This window comes from Hemicordylus capensis, chromosome 1, assembly GCF_027244095.1.
Source record: "Hemicordylus capensis ecotype Gifberg chromosome 1, rHemCap1.1.pri, whole genome shotgun sequence".
Taxonomy (NCBI): Eukaryota; Metazoa; Chordata; class Lepidosauria; order Squamata; family Cordylidae; genus Hemicordylus; species Hemicordylus capensis.
In genome coordinates, this window is record NC_069657.1 from 182,021,929 (window position 1) to 182,038,445 (window position 16,517).

The 16,517-nt window shown below is 41.1% G+C and overlaps 1 protein-coding gene across 38 annotated transcripts in view; it reads right to left on the reverse strand.

The window, feature by feature from the left end:
* NEB (nebulin) overlaps window positions 1-16,517 on the reverse strand; it is a 268,629-nt gene that overhangs the window by 171,569 nt on the left and 80,543 nt on the right. For all 38 annotated transcript variants that reach the window (XM_053258532.1, XM_053258395.1, XM_053258346.1 and 35 more), the window contains 11 exons: window positions 14,970-15,173; window positions 10,814-10,918; window positions 10,607-10,714; window positions 8,097-8,408; window positions 7,160-7,363; window positions 5,143-5,247; window positions 4,935-5,042; window positions 4,183-4,494; window positions 2,139-2,342; window positions 1,414-1,518; window positions 875-982 (listed from right to left, as the gene is read on the reverse strand). In XM_053258532.1, coding sequence (XP_053114507.1) covers window positions 875-982; window positions 1,414-1,518; window positions 2,139-2,342; window positions 4,183-4,494; window positions 4,935-5,042; window positions 5,143-5,247; window positions 7,160-7,363; window positions 8,097-8,408; window positions 10,607-10,714; window positions 10,814-10,918; window positions 14,970-15,173 — 1,875 coding nt within the window. The remainder of the gene's footprint in view (window positions 1-874; window positions 983-1,413; window positions 1,519-2,138; window positions 2,343-4,182; window positions 4,495-4,934; window positions 5,043-5,142; window positions 5,248-7,159; window positions 7,364-8,096; window positions 8,409-10,606; window positions 10,715-10,813; window positions 10,919-14,969; window positions 15,174-16,517) is intronic.

Genomic DNA, 16,517 nt, shown 5'->3' on the forward strand with positions numbered 1-16,517 from the left:
AGAAATGTTGTTGGGAGTGTGGACTGCACTCCCAGACGATCCGTGCGTGCTACAAGCGCGGTGAATTGATGGGATCCCCCCGGTATATGGGCACTCTAGGCACGCAGCGATGTGTTCACTCAGGCTTAACGCAGCCTGAGGGAACACACAGTCCCAGAGCTGGGGTTAATGGCATGCTCACACCCTTAATCTTGGCTAAAAGCTGGAATAAAAAACTGGGCTGGGTGGCGCTGCCCCATTGGAATTCCACCCAGTCTTGGCAGTTCTTACATGCAGCCTATCTCAGGCAGGGCTTCCCTAGCCTGGGTGGTGCAGTTGTGTGTGAGAACAGCCTCAGAGAATCAAATACTTCACAACAATCATGTGAGCAAAATATTGTGCCCTGAGCTTCTCAGAGCTTAGAATCACTGTCAATATGAAGCCAAACTGAAAAATGGCATATTTCTTTCTTTGAGAGGTGTAAGAAGTTGCTATGGAAATAAAGGAGTCCCCCAAAACACATAGGTTCCCCTTTGGTAACCAAGGAGGACGAGAAACATCTCTCTCTGTCCTCACTTTTTAGTGCTATCCTGGAGGGAATTCACTGATACAACTATATAAAAAAGACGTCCTTTTTCACTGTGTGCCTAAGTATTAGTCCTAACCCAATGAGGCTAGCTACTGAGTAAACATTTTGTATAAAGCAGTTCACAGTTAACACTATGAGGCTCTTCTCATGAGCACTCCGCTAACCTGGGCTTAAGGCAGGGGCAAGTAAGTGGGTTACCCGCTTTGACTAAACCGGGCTTGGCCTTAGCCCGCTTTGCACTGATCATGAGAATAGCTTGTATGTTTAGCAAGGTATTTCTATATAAGGAATAAAATGGCTACACACATCGCTAGCAATATTTCTGGATGCCTTGGCAGCTTGAATTGGGATAGCATCCACACGCAGGTCATAGCCTTTCTTCTTCGATTCCTCCAGGGCCAGTTTGTACAATTTCTGCATGAAAGAACAAGATATTTTATTTCATTACCCCTGTATTCTATAAAATGGATCATAGGAAAGCACTACAGATACAGTTCACTTCAGTAGAACCCAAATCTATATCCTTCATTTTGCAAACATATATTCATATCTTGCCATTTACTGGCAAGATACTTACTGGCAAGATATTTGCCATTTACTGGCAAAATATTCATTCAGAGTTTAAGCCCATCTGACTTTACTGTGCTCCACAACTTGGCTGCATTACACTGAAGCAAATGCCTCCAGCTCCAGTTCCGGCACTTGAATCCTCATAGCCATACTTGGAAACTGAACCACATACCTGGAAGCTGACCCACAAGTCATGCAACAACCACAGGCGCTGCTTCTGACTGGCTGGAACATTCACAACACCTCTCGGTATATATGAGTGACCCTGTACTCACCTCACTATAGTTTAGCTTGTTGAGTTTTGACAGCATGATTTCAGGCGTATCAGGCATGACATGGATTGTAGTCTTGTCTTTCTCCCAAGCTTCAGTATACAAGCGCTGTGGAACAGCACAAGAAGAAAGAGAGATCCATTACAGGAAGAATCATTCGGCAGTCTTGGTGTTTTTCCGGAGAAGACCCCTTACAGAATTACAATAACCTGCTGAGAGAGAACTCTATTTCTAAAGTTTATGCTTAGAAATTCACCTTGCACTCATTTGAAATATTCATTCAGAGTTTAAGCCCATCTGACTAAAAAAACTCCAGGGTCTTATAATTCATGAAGCTTGCAATGACAGATCAAAATAAAAATGTCTAAAATGCTCAGTCAGATAACATGAAGTGCAATAGTTTGTTTGCAGAGGCCATAAGGCCATTTGCTTGTTTGACTTTTTCATTTATACGTAGAAATTTATTAAGATTGAATTTGCATGCTATGTTGCAAATAAGTTACCCAATCTCTGTGTATGCTCCAAAGTTGAGCATAATCAAGTCTCACTGTGACTAAATGAAATATGAAACATAATCAGCTGGCTTAAAGCTTTCCCATTAAAATCACGGAGAGTACTTTAGAAGGATTGCCAGCTTTGTCTTTTCATAATATTTTGAATCACAATATATCATCCTGAAATAGTTTTCACTACAAAACTAATTTGCAAGTAGTACAAGTCAGACTCACCTTATTCATCGTTTCTGCATTATGCTTGGCCAAGTTCATCTCTAGAGAATCTGTTATACTGGTGAATTTGAACTGGTCTGGTGGCTGTCGATACAGCTTTTCACTGAGGATCTCTCCAGCCTTCCTGACTTTTTCATTTTCCAGTGAACCAATAGGAACCCAGCCAGTGCCTTTTAGCCACTCGAGGTCTGCCTTGTAGCAGTTCTATGAAGTACATTAAACAGTTATTTAGTTAGAAGCTATCTGTCAAACAATCCAAAAATAACCAACAAAGCAGTTTCACTTGTCCTGAGAACTGCAATAAGCTCCTCCCTTCTTAGGCCATGTGGCTTCACTTTGTGTTGGTATAGACTCTCGGTCATAATGCATAACTCACTTGCTCTGGACCAATGACTGCAAGACATGTTCCTTCATGAACATACATTATGGATTGCAGATTAATTTCCATTTGTTCACTACTTGCCATAGCATTGACTAACCTACTATGTTCTTCCAGCCAGAAATGAAAAATCAGTTCCCCTTTTCCACTGAAATCTCCTACAATCATGTTTCACTAATCTTAATGCCTTAATGACCTCTGAAGAGGGAAGATGTTACATCATTGACTGAAAATCAATAAAACCAAGCTTAGCTCTCTGCTAAAGCAAACTTCAAACCTAATGGTTCTTTACCAAGAAAACATACTTCTCAAACTTCCAAGACCTACAACGGTGAATTCAGGTTTTCAGATAGGTAGGAAGTTGTTATATTTTCCCTAAACTCTAGACCAGGGCTGCACAACTTTGGTCTTCCTGGGAGTTTTTCACACCTGGCTTTTAGTTCGCATCTCCTCTGGGAATGGAGTGGGTGCCTTCACATATCGGCCAAATTTACTCCGAAGTCCCTGTGAGCTATCGGGAAGCACTTCACACACCATTCGAATTTTTCATCGTGCATTAGAGTTATCTGGGGTTTAACACATCCCCCCCACACACACACTTTTCGTGTCCGTTTTTGGGGACTTCGAACTCACATTGAAGGCTCACAGTAAACCCATGTGAAGGCTCACAGTAAACCCATGGTAAAGGCTGCTGTCTGGAAAAGCTCCTGGAGATGTTTATTTATTTATTTTTACATTTCTATACCGCCTTTTGTTAAAAGAAAACCCCAAGGCGGTTTACAAAAATTAAAACATACAATAAAAGCAATAAAAACATCAAGCAATAAAAACATCAAGCTAAAAACATATAAAACAAGCATAAAAACAAGACAACAGATAACAGATAAAAACACAGAGAAGCCGCAGTAAAAACGATTATGCAAAAGCCTGGGTAAAAAGCCAAGTTTTTAAAAGCTTTCTAAAAGCTTTGTTGGACTACAACTCCCATAATTCCTAACTATTGGTCTCTGTGGCTGGGGGTAATGAGAGTTATAGTCCAAACAGCTGGAGGACTGAAGTTGTACAGCCCTACTCTAGACAGTCAATAAGGCAGTTGCAGAATTACATAACTTATTACTGTCAATACTGAACTGTATAATTACATTATTTATACTTTTCTCCCATATTATGGACATTCTCCCACATTCATTTAAGAAGCAATTGAATGTCAAATTTGAGAAGAACAGCTGTGCTACAGCAAGCCAACAACAGATATTTAGATGGATCCAGAGGCACATTTACCCCTCGGTTTGGGGGCCAAAGTCCAGGGCCTTCTCACCCCTTGGGGGTCTCCAAATCCTCTTAGTCTGACCTGAGTGGCACTGGGGGGAGTGGAGAAAGAAGTATGTGGAATGGGAATATGTTAGGTTGCATGTTGAAATGTTTCTGCTAATGCATATTTTATATTCTTACATTCTGGTGAGTTTAGTTGTTGTTTGTGCCCTCTAGAACCCACATGTTAAAAATAGTGCATGTGTCACAGTGTGTGGAGGAGGTGGGGGCTCCAAAATCAACTAGGTACACCTCTGGATGGATCAAATCTAGAATATTTACAAAAAAGGAAGGGGTTTGTCCTTCAGATATTTCCCATTGTTATTACAGGGACTGATTCAGATCACTACTCACATCACTTTGAAGTTCATATGTTTTCTTAGCATGGATAACATCATTTTGGTCTGGGAGACACGTCCATTGGTGCAGATAATGACGATAATCAATATCACTGACTAATTTCTGGCAGTTCTTGGCCAATAAGACACCCAGCATATCCACAGGACTGGTATACTTGGTCTTCGATTTCTCAAAGTATTTCTTGTATTCCCTCTCACTCTGCATCTTGGCTACATTCATGGAATGCACAAGTTTCGGGTCATCCTGTATGCTTCGAGCTCCAATGTGGTGGCCAAGCTGCTTGCGATAGCCTTCTTTATATTTGTACTGTTGGCAAACAAATAAGCAGTGTTCATGTATTGTTTCATTCCCTCCCCCCCCCCAATGTGCCTTTAGAAGGTAACATATCAGGAAGAATATCATTAACCTGGAGCACTAACTAGTCAGCTGAGGTTACAATATACTTCTAGACTATGCAGTTGTTTGACACGTAAAAATTAAGAATGACCTTTGGCATAAAGTTGCATATATGTGTAAATGATATAATGTCAGTAGTGATTTGGGAGTAATCCAAAGTATCCCAAGATTACTGTATCAGCTGCAATTAATAGGGCTTCATTAATCACAGCTTTTGAGGATTCAACCAATTCTCAAAAGACCATTCTCGCTCCAGGTGAACCATGGATAACAATGGAGAGGAATTTGAAAAATATATTTCCTATCACATGAGAGACAGAGTCTGAAGGCATACAAGCAGAACGTCTTACCTCACTTGCAATATCTCTAGAAGCTTTAGCAGCCCTGATTGGAATTGCATCTGCTCGAAGATCATAGCCCTTCCTCCTGGCCTCTTCTAAAGAAAGTTTGTATAATTTCTGAAAGAATGACAAATATCACTTTTAGCCATTGTAAGGGCACATTTTTCCCCTCTACTAATTTTGTTTTCTATTACAGACTTTAAATAAATTCACTTACATCACTGAAGTTGATTTTGTTCTGTTGTGACAGTACAATTTCAGGAGTATCTGGCATAATGTGGATGGTGGTTTTATCCTTATTCCAAGCATCGATATACATGCGCTAAAAATAATAAGCAGTAAATATATTATTCAATGCAGGCAGCAGCAATTAAAAATGGCCATTGTAATATATCCGTGCTCCTTGAATTAGTATGAAAAGCATCAGCTGTTCAAGAAAGTTGTCATTGTTAAAAGGAAAAACATAATCATCACGCAAAAAGGACTTTTCTTATTTGCACGAAGAGGGGAATTCTTAACTGGGATCAGATACTAGGATCCTATTCAGCAGTACTGATATGGACAAACTAGGTCAGACTCCAGAAAAGTAAAGTGTATCCACTAGTAAGAGGTACTGTGGCCAAGTTGACAGAAAGCTTGTCTTGGATGGGAGAGATCCAAGTTCATAATCCATCTCCAGCCATGGAGCTCATTGGGCAGACGCGGGTAGGTTGCACCTTCTCACCTTATCTAAGCCCTAATCAGACTTTATTAAACTGTGTGCAGTTTATGTGGTGGCAAAAAATACCAGGAAGTTCCACACCCCATCCTGAGGCGATTTCAAAGTCTGCTCCCTTCCCACCAATGAGGGGCGTGTTCATCGGAAGAGACAAATGCTGTACTTGGGAAAGTGAAGTGGGGCAGGCTTGTAAATGGTGTCAGTGTGGGGACGGGGCTTCCCAGTAGTCTTTGGAAGATTTTATCAGATCCAGGGAAGACTGGTAAGGGGGATGGGTTTACTTTATTTTTTTGTCAAATGTGTTTAGTGGCCATATGGAAAAGAGGACACATCTCCTGTACCTTTAACAGATTCATAGAAGAGGAAATGTCAGCAGGTGCAGCTTTTCTTTCCCCGACATGAAAAACTGCACTTGCTGAAATTCCCTCTTCTGAACATCTCTTAAAGGTACAGGAAACCTGTATCTTTTCCATATAGCAACCCTAGCATGTGTGTGAAATCAGGGAACTGGGGCTGTAATCATATGCATACTTACTTGGGAGTAAGTCCTAATGAATCAGTGAGACTTACTGCCTAGTAAATATTCATGAGATTAACTCAAATATAAAGTTTAGCATGCATTTATGGAAAGTAAAACAGTACATGCTTGTATAAATCTTGTGAAAGCCATATTTTCACACCCTTGTTATTTCAAGCCTAACTTTAAATATGGGAGGTCCAGCTTTAGATGGGAAGGTCTGCATGGAATTGCCAGCAGCTTGTCTTGTGGTGACTCAAAGTTGGGTCTTCTCTGTAGCCACTCCTGAGCTCTGAAACACTCAGCCTGCTGAAGTAAGAGGTTTAACATCTCTGGGGGCCATTAGGAAGGCCTTAACAACACACCTGTTCACACCAGATTGTGGGTGGATATTTTTAATTTGTTTCATAATTTTAATTGTTTTAAACTGTTTTTAACTATTAATTGTTAATTTTTTGGTTGTAAAGCTGTCATGAAATTTTATAATTGTCCCCTGCTTAACTGGGAAAAGAGGCACCTTTTACTGTGGTGATTCTCTTTATTTATAGCAGAGGGAGAGTAACTGACCCTGTCCACCCCCAGCACAGTACCTTCAGTGACTGTTGCTGGTGTCTATCTTGTGTTTCTTTTTAGATTGTGAGAATGTGGGGGACAGATTGTGAGAATGTGGGGGATAATTACAATAATCTACTTCGGAAACTTTTGTTGAAAAGTGGTATATAAATAGTTGTTGTTAGGTGGAAAGAAAGAAAGAAAGAAAGAAAGAAAGAAAGAAAGAAAGAAAGAAAGAAAGAAAGAAAGAATTTTAAAATATACCAAGTTTCCCCAAAATTCCCCAAAATTTCAAAAAGCAAACAAAACTGAGTGTTTGTAACTATAATGCAACCTCGAAACTAAAACAGAATAATTGTAGAAATGATTCTGAACCTAAAAAAAAACAAACACCAGTAACAGCATTTAATCCCAACTGGTTTTTTTTAGGACATAAATGAAACTCACATGGTCCATAATTTCAGAGTTATGTTTTGCCAAAGCCATAGGCAAGGAATCAATAGGACTAGTAAATTTGAGTGTGTCAGGATGCTGTCTGTATTGTTTGTCACTCAGGATCTGGGAAGCTCTCTTATTCTTCTCAGATTCAAGAGAACCACTTGGAGACCAGCCAATGCCTTTTAACCATTCAAGATCTGCTTTATACATATTCTGTAAAAAAGAAAAATATGTTTAAAAAAAAAGAAACTAATTTCAGATTATCTTATATTAGCACTGCAGATCTTTGCCTTCACAAAGTATAAACTACATCAACTAAAGAGGACATCATTGCACCATTAATAAAAGCATATATTACAAAAAATTGGTCAGCATTTTACTAACCAATTATTACTACCAGATTATATCCAAGTTAGAAAGATTATGCAAATATTTCATTTATTAACTTGCATTACTTACAAATGCAGATTTCGATGATTACAAAAGCTGAACAGAAATCTGCTTTTAGCTTCAGCTAGCATTGATCAAAATATTTCAGGCTAGAATAAAAGCCTAGGAATATATATATATATATATATATATATATATATATATATACATACAGTTTAGTGGCTGACACCCAGGCTGGTGTTGCATTGAGAGAAATTGTGTGCTCTTAGGAAGTTTGAGGTACTATGCAAAATTGCTGTATTCCACAACATTGTGTGACTAGGAGGCACATAGTAGGTTATGCAACGTGCTGTGTAACTTGATGTGTGAAACATTGCACAATGTGTTGTCCAAGGCAGATCTTCTGCTAGCCAAAGACCTAGTTTAGAACAGACATTCCATTTTTGTGCAATGTTTTTGCACTATGACCTTGCATTAATGCAACAGCATTTATACTAGTGCAACATTAATCTGGATGTAGGCCAGTTTTTACAAATCCATTCAAAAAAATACTTACATCACTTTGAAGTTCATATGTTTTCTTAGCATGGATAACATCATTTTGGTCTGGGAGACATGTCCATTGGTGCAGATAATGACGGTAGTCAATATCACTGACTAATTTCTGGCAGTTCTTGGCCAATAAGACACCCAGCATATCCACAGGACTGGTATACTTGGTCTTCGATTTTTCAAAGTATTTCTTGTATTCCCTCTCACTCTGCATCTTGGCTACATTCATAGAATGTACAAGTTTCGGGTCATCCTGTATGCTCCGAGCTCCAACATGGTGGCCAAGCTGCTTGCGATATCCATCTTTGTATTTGTACTATAGAAAAGAGAAGAAAATTTTCACTAATTTCACATGTAACTAACTGACATGTAACTCACATGTAACTAACTGACACATTTCCAATAAATGTTCTCAAGCATAATTTCATTTAATCAATGACTATAATCAACCCATTCCTAGGATGACTGTAAAGGTGTGCCTTTCCTCACCACTCTGACACCGCTAAAGGTGCATTACTCTTTTGAAGGGTCTTATCAAGGAGTAATCCCATTATCACATTGTGCTAACAATGCAGAGTCATATCAAGCTGATAATCATTATTGGCTCAATGCTTTGGGCTCTTCCTTAAAGGCATCTGTGAAGAAAATGGTTGCCTTTTGGCAACTGCCACCATGACCTTTCAATACATCACTTTCCCCTAATCTGTACTGTCCTATAATGCGCCAGGAAAGGAAGCAACGTCATTACATAGTGCTCTTCTTTCTGGTGCATTAGTGTGTGTGGGGGGGGGAGGGAATAGCCATACCCTATAATTTCAGAGTGTGACCATTCTTTTCTCCAGTAATGCACCAGGAAAAGGGAGCATCATGACATTGTTTCCTGCTGCCCTGGTGCATTATAGGGGGAATCGATGGAGGGGAAAGCAACAATCTAAAACACTACTGCTGCAGTGGCTGGAAGGTAGTCTCTGCTCTTCCTTTACAGAAGCCAGCTCTTCCTTTAAGATAAGCCCACCCCATCCTCTAATCCTATTTGATACTATATCAATACGATTCAATATGGTATTGAATCAGCTCCCGATATTGGAGGAAATTTTCTTCAGAGTCATTTCAGGAGAAAAATAACTGCTAACTAGAAAAATATCAGTAACTGTCCCTATCCACCCCAGCACAGTACCTCCAGTGACTGTTGCTGGTGTCTATCTTATGTTTCTTTTTTGATTGTGAGCCCTTTGGGCACAGGGATCCACCTTATTTATATATTATTTCTATGTGTAAACCTCCCTAAGCCATTTTTGGAAGGATAAAGAAATTGAATTAATTAATTAAAATTAAAATTAATTAAATTAAAATTAATTAATTAATTTGTTTCTTTATCCTTAAATTAATTTCTTTATCCTTTAATTAATTAATTAATTAAATTATAAATTTGCTGTTTGTGTTGATTTTTCTACTTTGCTCTTATTGCATTTGTTCTTAGTGCCTGTTCTTGTGCAGTCAGTACCCTCTGTTTCTTTCTTTCTTTCTTTTTTGGCAACTTGAAGAAAGAAACAGAGGGTTTAATACTGGCTTCTCAAGAACAGGCACTAAGAACAAATGCAATAAGAGCAAAAGTCGAAAAATCCACCACAAACAGCAAGTGCCACCTTTGTAAAGAAGCAGTTGAAACTGTGGACCACCTAATCAGCTATTGTAAAAAGATCGCACAGACTGACTACAAACAATGGCATGACAAGGTAGCAGAGATGATACACTGGAACATCTGCAAAAAATACAAGCTACCTGTAGCCAAAAATTGGTGGGGCCATAAAATTGAAAAAGTTGAAGAAAATGAAGATGTAAAAATATTATGGAACTTCCGACTACAAACAGACAAACATCTGCCACACAATACACCAGATATAACTGTAGTCGAGAAGAACGAAAAACAAGTTTAAATAATCGACATAGCAATACCAGGGGACAGCAGAATAGAAGAAAAAGAAATAGAAAAAATCACAAAATACAAAGATCTACAAATTGAAATTGAAAGGCTGTGGCAGAAAAAGACCAAAATAATCCCAGTGGTAACTGGCACCCTGGGTGCAGTTCCAAAAGACCTTGAAGAGCACCTCAACACCATAGGGAACACAGAAATCATCATCAGCCAATTACAAAAAGCAACTTTACTGGGAACAGCCTATATTCTGCGACGATATCTATAACAGCAGCAACAACATTGACAATAAAATTCAGCCATCCCAGGTCCTTGGGAAGGACTCGATGTCTGAATAAAACAAACCAGTCAGTAACATCTGTCTGACTGTGTGAATAAATAATAATAATTTCATCTCCTCAGATCCAATTATCAGTTCAATGTGATGTTCTATTCTATATAATATAACAAAACTGAAAAGAATATCAGAGTGATTAGAAATTTCACAGACACTGATTTCAACTGTGAAGCTAAGGAATGATCACACAAGGGGAATTTTAAGTGTTTGCTGCTATAAAACAACACAATGAAAGCCTTACTTCACTGGCAATATCTCTAGATGCTTTTGCTGTCTTGAGTGATATGGCATCGACTGGTAAGTCATAGCCTTTCTTCTTCAGTTCTTCCAATCCTAACTTGTAGAGTTTCTGTTGAGAGACGCATTGGAAGGGTTAGTAACAATGATAACCCAGCAAACACTGACATTACAACAGGAATTATCTTGCATATTCCAGTGTCAAACTTACATCACTTGTGTTAATTAAGTTGGCTCTAGACAAAATGATTTCAGGAGTGTCAGGCATGATGTGAATCTGAGTCTTGTCATTGTCCCAAGCTTCTCTATACAGTTTCTAGGAAGAGTGAAGTGAAAGAGAGAGAAGCATTAGTTGTCAGTGAAAATCACCATATGCAATATCGATTTCTACTTCACAGTGCAAAAATATATCTAATGTGACATGTTGGGTAAAACATTCCAAATTTCCAGAAAACAATTTAGTTAATTTATTATTAAGGATCCTGTCTGGAGGGAATGTGTTTCTAACTTTCTCCATTTAAATTATGTCAAGGAATGATAGGGTTGCAAATATACCTTCAATAGTAGCTCTAATGTGCCACCATAGAGAGATGGTAAATGGTTTGCATTTAAGTTTAATTAATGCCCCTAAAGTAACCAATTGTTCTCAGGCAAATATTTTCAGCACAATAAGTGTTTTAGGAGTGCCTGTGACATTCCCCAAAGCTTACATACATACATTTATTTATTTATTTATTTAATACATTTATATACCGCCCCAAACCAAAGTCTCGGGGCGGTTCACAATCATAAAACAACAATACAAATAAATGAAACATTAAAATCAATTAAAACTCCAAAAATGCTGCTTAAAACAAAAACAATTTACAATATTTAAAATTACAAAAGCTAAAAGGCCTGGTTAAAAAGATGAGTCTTCAAATATCTTTTAAAAATCACTAGAGATGGAGAGAGTCTTATGTCAATGGGAAGCACATTCCAAAGTTTCGGAGCGACAACTGAGAAGGCCCGTCCCTGAGTGGCCACCAAACGACTTGAAGGTAGCCACAGACGGGCCTCCCCTGACAAACGCAGTGGACGATGGTGATCATGCAGAAGAAGACGCTCTCTTAAATACCGTGGGCCTAAGCTGTTTAGGGCTTTATAGGTTATAACCAGCACTGTGTATTTTGCCCAGAAACCTATTGGCAGCCAGTGTAACTCCTGTAATATAGGAGTAATATGGTCTCTTCAAGATGACCTGGAGACCAACCTGGCTCTGTACTAATTGTAGTTCTGTACTAATTGTAGTTTCCGGACTACGTACAAAGGCAGAGCCACATAGAGCGCAATGCAGTAATCAAGTCTGGAGGTTACCAGCAAATGTACTACTATTCTGAGGTCATGAATCTCAAGAAACGGACGCAGCTGGTGTATCAACCGAAGCTGATAAAAAGCGCTTCTGGCCACTGCCTCAACCTGAGAAACCAGGGAGATGCGTGAATCCAGAAGCACTCCCAGGCTGCGTACCTGTTCCTTCTGAGGAAGTGTGACCCCATCTAGAACAGACAGGTCAATATCATTTCCCAAGTAACGATCCCACACAACAAGTACTTCCATTTTGTCTGGATTCAGTCTCAGTTTGTTATCCCTCATCCAGCCCATTACCACCTCCAGGCAGGCATTCAGGAAGGATATGCCTTCTCCTGATGAGGTTGACATGGAAAAATAGATTTGGGTGTCATCAGCGTACTGATAGCACCCAGTACCAAATCCCCGGATGATCTCTCCCAGCGATTTCATGTAGATGTTAAAAAGCATTGGAGACAATATGGAGCCCTGAGGGACCCCATATAAAAACTCAAGTTTTGAAGAGCAAAAGTCTCCAAGCGACACCATCTGGAATCTGCCCAAGAGATAGGAGGGGAACCACTGCAAAGCAGTGCCTCCCACACCCAACTCCCTCAGATGTTCCAGAAGGATACTATGGTTGATTGTATTGAAAGCCGCCAAGAGATCCGAAAGAACCAACAGAGTCACACTTCCTCTGTCGAGTCCTAACGGGAGATCATCCATCAGACTGACCAAGGCAGTCTCCACCCCGTAGCCTGCCCCAAAACCAGTTTGAAATGGGTCTAGATAGTCAGTTTCTTCCAAGACCGCCAGGAGCTGGGAGGCCACCACCTTCTCAATCACCTGACCAGGGGCGTAACTACCATTAGGCAAGGGGAGGCAGTCGTCTTGGGGCCCCACTGCCTCGAGGGCCCCACCAGAGGCACATCACATGACTCCCCACCCGCCCATGTTGCACCCCCTATGAATTATATTGAGTCTCTTGGAGATCGGCAGGAGCAGAGAGTAAAAAAACTAGATTCAATGTGAACTAGATATTCACCGTATCCATAATGGGGATGTGAGTGTGAGTGCACTATATATTGTGAAGTGTGTTTGTGCGTGTATATCAGCGAGGGGCCCATTTTAAAATCTTGTCTCTGGGCCCCCTCCAACCTTGCTACGCCCCTGCACCTGACCCAACCATGGGAGGTTGGAGACAGGCCTGTAGTTATTAAACTCTGAGGGATCCAAGATAGGCTTTTTAAGGATAGGTCTAATAATTGTCTCCTTTAAACAAGGGGGCATCCTGCCCTCCCTCAGAGAGGCATTAATAATTGCCACCCTCCACAAAAACCTCCCTGCCAGATAGTGTAAGCCATGTCGGGCAAGGATCAAGCAGACAGGTGGAAGGACGCACCGTTCCAAGCAGCTTGTCCACATCCTCAGGAGTCACATACTGAAACCGATCCAGTTTAACCACACAAGAGGAGTTGCTGGATGCCTCTGCATTTGATACTGCACTAACTGTGGAGTAGGTCTAAATCGGCCCAAATATGAGAGATTTTGTCCATGAAAAAGGCATCTGTTTGCTGCTCCTCGGCAGCTTGAAACAGCTATTTCTTGCTTTATCCATGGAGCTTTTCCTTCCTCAGAACATGATCCCAGCCAATCAGACATCATGTTATGAAGATAAATACATCACTATGCAAAATAGCCAGGTTTGCCAATAGGATGTCATTGTGGGAAAACAAAGCTGATTCTAAGTGAGGGCAATGCTTCCTGTATTACCTTTGCTTGAGATGGGAGGGCAAGGGAACAAGGCCATGCTTGAATGCATACAAGGAGACTAAGAAGAGTATGGCTGCTATTCTGGCCTATCACTGCCGCCGCCACCACCACCTGGATTGCTGCCTATCACCCAAACAATGCATCACTTTTGGCTCTGCCTCCTGATCTTCACCCTACTACTGATAAGATGGGCATACACTTCACCCCTGCTTGCATTTCACCCCAAAATAACAGAAAGTAAGGGTGCTTTTTGCAGTCTGCCAGCCGAGCTGAGGAAGTGAGGGGAGGTGTCTTTTGGCTCAGCCCTAAACAGATAGCATGGTATCATTTTGAAGGCCCAACCTCAGCTGTTTTTTCCACTCAGACTACAGAAAGCCAACAAATGGCTAAAATAAATTCTTGTGTCCAGAAGTAGCATTGACCTTTTTGTAAGAATTCTTCAAAGAAAAAATGTATTCGCCTGATTTCCATCTGGAGCCTGCTTATTTACTTGGAAGTAAGCTATAGTGAGTTCAGTGGGGCTTACTCCCAAGTAAATATGCATAGGATTGGAGCCTTAAACGACTTAAAACTAGGGATGTGCAGAACCAGTTCACTCTCAAACCGGTCCGCCGCAAACGGGGTCAGCTTGAGTGTTCGATCACAAACCGGATTGCCCTTCAGGACACAAGTGGAAGATGTTGACTTGTTTCACAACACCTTGCATGATGCATTGTGCAACTGTCCAGTTCATGAATACACAGTTCAGACCAAACCACAAAAAGACGGTCTGCACACACCCCTACTTAAAATAGTTAACTAAATTATATAGGCATGACCCAGTCCCTCACTCCATTGTCTCCACTACCTCCTGCACACAATGGCCAACATCCAGACTACTGTTGCTTTAGTGTTGTTTTTAACAATGAAAGAAGTTGCATAGATTTAACAATTTTATGGAGTTGCAGGAAGTTGTAGTGCTCTGCAGTGTTGCACCACCATCAGTGGAAGAGCTTCTTTGGGACACATACAAGTTTGCACAATGCATTGTGCAAGGCATTGTCCAACCTTGTGCAAGATGTTGTGGAACAAGTCAACATCTTACACTAGCTCAAGAATTAGTTTGGAGCAGATGTTCCTTTCTTTGCACATCATCCCTGAGCTATGTCCTTGAACTAGCTCAACAGCATTACACTAGCACAACACTACTTTGTATGTGGGCCACTATTTCTGACACTGAGTCTCTCTCCTTGTCAAGAGCACCTACTTATTTTGAGAAAACTTACATCACTTCTATGTTTGGCATTTTCTTTTGCCAAAACCACCTCCATTGAATCAGCAATACTTGTAAATTTAATTGTGTCAGGTTGTTGACGGTATTTCTTTTCACTCAGGATATCAGATGCTTTCCTGTTCTTTTCTGACTCTAGAGATCCATATGGATTCCATCCAACGCCTTTAAGCCACTGAAGATCAGCCTTATATGCATTCTAGAAAGGGGGGAAAAACACACAAATGTGATATCCATCCTGTATGACAAAGGCCCTTGGAGAGGATTTTACTTTTTACCATATATTTTTTAGCACTCCCTTGATCACGCCTGCTCTCTGTTTTTCAGAGCCAGTATGGTTAGACTAGAACTGGAGAGATCCAGATTCCGTTTCCAGGTGTCCCTGGGCCTGTCACTCTCTCTCATCATAACCTACCTCACAGAGTTGTCAGAGAATAAAATTAGCAGGAGAGAACTATGTAAGCCACCTTGAGCTAACAGAGGAACGAACAGAATAAAAACGCAGCAATTACTCAGAAGGGAAGGGCAGAATGGGAAAAATGATTGAAGAAGGAAACTCAAGTCTTAGTGTATTTAGTTGATTTGAGAGAGAGAGAGAGAGAGAGAGAGAGAGAGAGAGAGAGAGAGAGAGAGAGAGAGAGAGAGAGCACATGCACGCCAGTGTGGTGCAGTAATTATAGTGCTGTACTAGGACTGAGGAGACCTGGGTTCAAATCCCCATTAGCCATGAAGCCCAACAGGTGACCCTGATCTAGTCACAATAGCTGCATTCACACATAATGCCAAACTGGAGTTAAATGTGGCCAAGGTTGGAACTCCAGTATGCCCAAATGCGCGAAACCACAGTTACCGGTTGAAAGCAACCTCCGGTTTGCTTCGCAAAACTCCAAATCGAACCTAAGGTTCACCACCGAGACCCGAGGTTTGTCCGCCAAAGCATTATGTTCGACTCCTGGCACAGCCATAACTGTAGTTTCATGCCGATTTCCAAACCACAAACATAGAGGCAGTGGTGCAGACCTGACCAAGGACATGGCTGCTCCAAACCTTCAGCACTTCTCGCTGGCAGCCTCTCAGAGAACCAGCCCCACCCCTCCTGTCAGCTACGCAGCTATGGAGTAGCCAGGCTATAGGGACACCACCACGCCCCATTTAGGACTTGTCAGCCTGTCAAGCTGCATAGTCGCTCTGGGCCATCCCCTCTTCCCACTCTGTCTCCTTCTTATCCCACCTGGCAAGCGGTAGGGAATGGAATGACAGGACAGACACTAACTGCTTTGCTCCCCGAGAAGGGAGCAACAGTGATGTATGTTCACAAGCACAAGCACTCCAAGTGGCAACATAATTGGGGCACCCCATCACAGTGCCAGGAGGGGAGCAAATGGGAGGGGACTCGGGCTTGGGTATAAAAGGCAGACCCGAGCAGGTGACCTGGAGTACTATAGTTCTATTTTCCCCCCACATATAGGTTGGGGAAGTGGGGCCCAGCCCTTCCCCTTGGGGGTTATCAGTCTCTTAGTCATGAGAAGAGCCATCTGGGATT